At 42.5% G+C, this 7,500-nt stretch overlaps 1 protein-coding gene across 1 annotated transcript in view; it reads left to right on the forward strand.

The window, feature by feature from the left end:
* Positions 1-5,326, forward strand: part of LOC143283401 (uncharacterized) — a 6,960-nt gene extending 1,634 nt beyond the window's left edge. Inside the window, 4 exon segments of the mRNA XM_076589616.1 lie at positions 1-758; positions 2,108-2,384; positions 2,769-3,044; positions 3,707-5,326. The exon segment at positions 1-758 is cut by the window's left edge and continues 437 nt beyond it. Of these exon segments, the coding sequence (XP_076445731.1) occupies positions 1-758; positions 2,108-2,384; positions 2,769-3,044; positions 3,707-3,970 (1,575 nt within the window). The 3' untranslated portion in view covers positions 3,971-5,326.
* Positions 5,327-7,500: the final 2,174 nt, after the last annotated feature.

A 7,500-nucleotide genomic window follows, 5' to 3' on the forward strand; every position in this document is an offset into this window, starting at 1 on the left:
GATGTATCGGAAAATCATTTGATAGGAGATGCTCTTGCTATTATCAAAATATTATATTCATGTAAAAACCTGACAATTTTTCTCGTCCAGGAACAGAAACTATACTCCCTTAAGAACTCGGCATGTCTCTTGAGCGATTCACTGCAGTGTGGAAATCGTGGAACGGAAACCCATACGAAAAGCATACTGGACACAATTCAAGTACCTCCAAAACTGAGATACGTGAACTTTTCTTCAACTTTCCACTTCTTTAACAGTCCGCCACCAGAAATCTATTTCCGTAATACCACCAGTTTGAAGACTCTGGACCTGTCCTATGGGGCGTTCTCTCACTGCCTGACCACGCTGATTGGTTTAGATCATCTGGAGACTATCGATCTGAGTGGTAACTACTGTAACAAAATAAGCGACAACTTGTTTGACCACCTTCCTTCCTTGAAACACCTGTTTCTGTCCAACTCCCATTTGACAGTGACAGACCTACGCACGCGTGCACACCGTATTCTGAGCCCAGTGACTATGCTGGAGACGTTGGATCTGACTCGGAACTGGTTGCTGGAAATTGAAGGGGGCAGTTTGCCAAGTCAGAAGCACATGCAGACATTTCTCTTGTCCTACAACAGTTTTCAGTCCATACCCATCAACACTGACCTTCACCCTAACCTGACTGTTCTTGACCTGTCCTTCAACACCATCACCTCGCTGACGTCATCAGAACGGTTATCACTGGATACTCTAGCATCACGTCATCCCATCAGGTAGCTATCTTTGACGTCATGTTCTTATTTGTCTTCGTCAGCGATCTCTATTGGATGTCTTCATGAGATATCCATGTTTAGTATTTCATATTAATTATCCATGTTTGATGTCTTCATCAGATATCAGTGTTCACTGTCTTCATCATATATCAATGTTCATTGCCTTCATCAGATATCAGTGTTCACTGTCTTCATCAGATATCAATGTTCACGGTCTTTATCTGCATAAGTTTTTATTGTTTTCACCAGATACCAATGTTCGCAGTCTTTATCATATATCAGTATTCACTGTCTTCATCAGATATCAATGTTCACTGTCTCCATAAGATAGCAATGTTAACTGTCTTCATCAGATATCAATGACAATGTTCACTGTCTTCATCAGGTATCAATGCTAACTGTCTTCATCATATATTAGTTTTCATTGTCTTCATCAGATATCAGTGTTCATTGTCTTCATCAGATATCAGTGTTCGCTGTCTTTATCTGTATCAGTTTTCATTTTCTTCATCAGATACCAATGTTCACAGTCTTCATCAGATATCAATGTTCACAGTCTTCACCAGATATATATGTCGTTACACGTCATGACTGTATGTTGTCATTCTCAGTTACTATGTCTGGTGTCATGATTGTGCTTTGTAAGGCATCAGTGTTTATTGTCATGACCATACTTTGCCAATTTTCTGTTACTATGTGTGGTAACACGAATGCGCTTTGTCAGTTAGCTCTTTCATATGTCATATTTGTACTTTTGTCATGTCATGCCATGGCTGTGTTTTGTCAGTTAGCCCATGTCTTTTGTCAAGAATATATTCAGTTAATATTATTTTACCAAGGCAAGGCAAAGGCAAAACGTTTATTTCACGTACCACCTGGGTGCATGATACAGAAACGGTTGCACAAGAAAACTATGTTGAATAGGTAAAGTATATCGGAAATGGTGTCAGTACTTACAAACTGTGAACTAGAAGAGACAAAGTAATACGAACAGAAATGTTTAGTGAACACATCGATGATAGAACGAACCGTGCTGCTGGTGTATCTCACAGGACCGAGAAGAATGCCTGTGTTTAGAGAGCTACTCCAGGTTTTTGCATTATGTTCACAAAGGAAATGTGGAATATCACCTGTTTACACTAGCAACCAACCATGGTATATTGTATCTCTATTGATTTAAAAGATAAATTTGTTGAAACAATTTGCTTGTAGATAACATAGAACCAAAGTCCAAGACGTGAATTCTTCTGAGATTCCCATTTAGACTAAGGGCAGACATACGTATACGATTTACACGCAGGTTCCTACATCTGTGACAAACATCGTCACGCAAATTTTTCATCGTCTAGGCTTGGGCTCAAAGGGAACCCCTTGGTGTGCGCATGCTCCGATCTGGACTTCCTGCAGTGGTTGTGGGATACCAAGGTGACGTTGGATGGTGAGGGCAGCAGCACCCGCAGGTACACGTGCACCACAGACACTGGGGAGGTGACGGACACAGAGCAGGTGATGGCTGAGTGGCAGGTCGTGTGGAGACGGTGCCTTGGTGTGCGGGTGTTTGGATGGACATTGGCAGCTTTCTTGGTGCAGGTAACAACTCTTCACTTCACCAGAACGACCAGAAAGGTCGTTGGCTTCAGCTTTGAACATGTATCATGCGTAGTTTGGCTTTACTCTTATTTAACTTTTAAACATAAAATAAATAAAAGACAACACTTCGTCTTATCTGAAATGTAAATTAGATACCCCCCTCCCCTGTTCTCTCTTTCTCCTTGACCCACACACGCGTGTGTTAACATTTCTTTTCATAACATATATCCCACAGACTGCGAAGAATACTAATAATTTTCACAAAACATTCATAATTTGATTTTAACTTTTTTCTTGCACATAAGATTTCCTTTTCATGCATTACAAATGTTATCTAAACACCCATGACAACGATGGTGGCCGTTTCTATGCTTCTGTAGGTCCTGTGTGTATCATTGAACTTACTGTGCGTGCTGACAGATTCTGAGTCTACTGACTGCCTACATGATCTCACGAAGCTGGACTCATCTGAAGTACGCCTGGAATGTTCTGCGACGACTTCAGATGCCTACGCGTCTTGACTTCCGCAAAGATGTCTACATCGCCTATGCAGATGCTGATGCTGAATTGGCCTGTGTCCATGTTCCACAGTGCCTTCAGGGTCATGGTGTACGTATTCTGCTGAGGCACCAAGAGGAACTGGTGGGCTCTGTGATGGCAGATAACATTGTGCAGTTCATCGAGGACAGCTGGAAGGTAAAGATCTCTTGTTGGGGTCTTCCTGTGTCAGGTCTCTGTGCTTCACCTTTCTGCTGGGTCTGTGTCTGTTCAACGTTACTGGAGTGCTGGGTTAATGTCTATCATCACAAGACGTCGTAAAATGTTTGCATTGCGTGTTTTAAAAGGAACTCCCGCTGCAGCTTAAAATGTAGGGAAATTTCCAGACCATTGATTTCTGCCCACTGCTTCATTGAGTGAGAACTGTTTTCTGTTGAATAGAAACATTTTACATGTCTAGAATTTCAGCTGTTACTTGAGGATCACATGTCTTGTTTGCCTGTGTGTGCATGTCTGTTATTACATCAGTCTCTCTGTCTCATGACCGATGACGGTAATGGTCACATGACATGATGGTGATGGTCACATGACTGATGACGATGATGGTCACATGACTGATGACTGTTATGGTCACGTGACTGATGAGGGCCGTGGTGGTCTCATGACTGATGACGGTCATAGTCACATGACTAATGACGGTGATGATCACATGACTGATTACGGTGATGGTTACATGACTGATGACGGTGATGATCACATGACTGATGACGGTGATGATCACATGACTGATGACGGATGTGATGGTCACGTGACTGATGACGGCTGTGAAGGTCACGTGACTGATGACCGCTGGTACACAGGTGATGCTGCTGGTGACCCCAGCCTTTGCCGAGGACGACTGGTCCAGTGGGTTCACCGTACACCAAGCCCAGCGCAGCATCACTGACACTCTGCCCGACCGGGTCCTCGTCGTCTTCATGGAGGACCCCCGCCGTCTGCCGCTCATGGTCTCGCTGGAGAGGACGCTGCGTCACTACCCAGAGCGCAACGTGTTTCACGTGCCCAGGCACGCTCCTGTGCACCACCCGGTGTGGGACAGGCTGGCCAGAGCCATTGTGGAGTGACCCTTGAGCACACACACACACACACACACACACACACACACACAGGGTGGACAATGATAAGTTGCAGTTTTGACGGTTTTCAGAACTGAACAGAAGAGAACTGATAGAATGGCTTGAAAACCTGGTGTCGTTTTTTGTGGGTTTTTTTGTGTGTGTGTTTTTTTGTTTTGTTTTGTTTTGTTTTTAGGAGAATAGAAACTGCAGCTGATGCTTGTTTCATTGTTGTCATTTCATGGTAAGGTTTGTTGTTGTTGTTTTTTGGTTTGGTTTTTAGGTGTGGTTTTCTTGATTTTATTTTCGTCATTTATATCTATAGCTTTTATCACTTGGATAACAAAATAGAATTTGACTTTCGTGTTCTCTTTGTTCACCTGTCTTCTCTCTCTCTCTCTCTCTCTCTCTCTCTCTCTCTCTCTCTCTCTCTCTGTGAAATAGATAGATATAGAGAGACAGAGACAGATAATGAATTACGTGTTTTGTAAATTGTCGCTCCTCAAAGGACCAGAGTTTGAGCAAACAGGAACGTGCACATTATTTTTTCTCGTGGATGATCAATTCCCTCCCAGGTGCAAGTTAAGACCGATGATGCAAATCTTATTCACAAAAAAGTGCCAATCTCGCATATACAGTCTACAGAAACTCAGAAACATCAGAGTCAATACGAAAGTACTTCAAGGATTTCATAGATGTTTTATTGAATCTGTATTAACTTTCTCTTTTATATGCTTCTGTGGTAATCTTGCTGTGAAAAATACGAATATGCCGAACAAGACTGTGAATGTGTGCAGTAAGGTTGTGGGTGTGATACAGGACAGCTTGAGTGAATTGACAATATCAGAGTACAACGGAAAGCCACAGGCATTTCAAGCGACAGCAGTCATATTCTCGGAAATTATTACCAACTCTTACCTTTAGGAAAACGTTTCTGTGTCCCAATTTCTGAAACAAACAGAACCAAATGCAGCTTTCTTCCAACGTCAAACAACAATTGGTAATCAAGTAATTATGTGACTGAAATGTATGCCATAGTGTATTTACATGGAATACGACATTTTGACTCAAAATACTGTTGAATTGCATATTGTTGTTATATTATGTCTGTGTCTGCTTGTAGCATGGTATTCTATACCCATGTTTTATCTGTGATTTTTATTCACGTGCATGGCTGTGATCATGTATGTATGATTTCCTATGAGTTTGTAAAGGGATTGTGTTGTTGTTGTTCTTTAATGTGATTACTGGGTTGCAGGCATGGGCTGCCCTATGTTAACATTTAAGCGTTCTATGTCTTTTTTATGTGTGCGTGTTGAATGACTGTAGTTTCTGTGTATTTTTATGTTGTTGTTTTTTGTGGGTGTTTTTTTTTGTTTTTTTTTACAACATAAACGAATATATATCATTGAAATAATAAAGTATAATAAAGTATTTTATATTCTGGATCAGGGTGTTCCGTTTCAATTTTCCTGCTGAAAGTTACGTGAGGCCAAACTGATAACTGTGGGTGTCTGGTGATAAGCGCGGAGTGATGGCCTAGAGGTAACGCATCCGCCTAGGCAGCGAGAGAATCTGAGCGCGCTGGTTCGAATCACGGCTCAGTCGCCGGTATTTTCTCCCCCTCCGCTAGACCTTGAGTGCTGGTCTGGACGCTATTCATTCGGATGAGACGATAAACCGAGGTCCCGTGAGCAGCATGCACTTTGCGCACGTAAAAGAACCCAGTTCAGCCATGGAGGAACTGGGTATTTAGCCAGTGAGACAAAGTGTTTTCCTTTGTCCAGTGTACAAAGGGAGTTGTTGGCGTTGTCCGCGAACTGTGGCTATCACCATCAAATGACTGATGTTGGCAACATCACTGAAGAAGAGGAAGGAGACTGTCAGACGTGTGAGGTCCTCCCCTCAAGTGATAGTGTCAGGGACAGAAGTAGCCAGGCTGCTGTTGCTGCACCAGTTGAGATGGACTACGCCGTCAATTGTCTATCATAATTATCGTTAACCCCTTGACTGCCAGGGAAAAAAACAGACAGTAAAATGTGATGTTTCAAGTCATAACAAGATCCGAAACAGTCAGCCCCAAAACTGAGAAAATGGTATAGATACATAGCGCTCTTATGTGTACATTTTCAGCCTTTCACAGTTATTTTCCTTGTTTCAATGATGTCATAAGTGGTGTCACTATGCCCGTTGGTGTTTTCGGGCTTGGCAGTCAAGAGATTAAGTATGTTGGTCCGCGTCTGCCAACTAATAAAAAACAAAAACACAAACAAACAAACAAACAAAAACAAAAACAAAACAAAACAAAACAAAACAAAAAAAGCAGCGATTTATATTTATATTTTCCCCACTTTCATGCAGATTTTGTTTTCTTGGAAGATGACTGAGTGGATTCACTTTTCTCAACAAAGATGACGGGTGATCAGTCCTGAAATGTCATTTATGTAGTGGGCTGGGCAGTAGGCGACATGAACTGACTTAATGTGGCTACTTCACAAAGAGATTTTCTGTCGTGTCTTACGATCTAGTTAGAACACTGAGAACTGTCGAAAAGTCCAAGTTCAGTCTCTGACCTAAACTACGTAAGTTCCGTCACTAAACCAAACTCACTTCAGGTGCTGACCCAAACTGGTTAGTTCAGTCACCGACAGAACAGATCATGTTCAATCGCTGGCCCAAATTCGATTTCAGTTGCTGACCCAAACTGCCGCTATTTCAGTCAATGACCTAAATTAGATAAATCAACAAGTAAACAAATAAATCAACAAAATAATGAATGAAATAAATAATCTATTCCATGCACACGAAGAGACAAACTATATTCCCCAACCGCTGTTGTTCAAATTCAACAGCTTTCTTTCTTTCTTTCTTTTGCGTTCGACAGCTACGCAGTCAGGTTCGAAGTCCGAGGCATGCCACAAACTCGAACGTCCGGCTACCGTCCCCCAGAGCTTGGTGTTGAGGTCAGCACCCCCAGGCCAGGACTGCATTCACAAAACTACCCCTTCCTATCTCTGCGGCTGCCTTCACCTCTACACTCCATCTCGCTCACTACGATCGGCTTCGGATCCACTCTGTTTACGCATACCCAGATTCAAACACTCCACTGTTTGCCGCCGTTCTTTCTCTGTTTCTGGACCTTGCGATTGAAATGAACTTCCTCTTTCGCTTCGTCAAGTCTCCACACTCAGCTCTTTCAAGTCTGGCCTTAAAACCCAAAATAGCCTCCTTTGCCTGCCCTTCCTTGTCTTTAGTTTCTACAGTTTTAGAGTTATGCATGCGTGTGAGTGACTGGTGCGAAAGCGCTTTGATTTGTCTGTGCACAAGATCCAGCGCTATATAAATACCATTATTATTATTATTATTGTTATTATTATTTAAGCCGAAGCAGCAGCAGCAGCAGCAGCAACCACTGATGGCGCCACCGTCGAGGACAGCCAAGCTGTGGAGAAGGCCCTGAGGAGCAACCTGTGTCCTGGACCGAGGACTGGAGTGAAACGAATCTCTTCAGGAACTTAAATATTCCAGTTATGTGTTGT

This window comes from Babylonia areolata, chromosome 6, assembly GCF_041734735.1.
Source record: "Babylonia areolata isolate BAREFJ2019XMU chromosome 6, ASM4173473v1, whole genome shotgun sequence".
NCBI lineage: Eukaryota > Metazoa > Mollusca > Gastropoda > Neogastropoda > Buccinidae > Babylonia > Babylonia areolata.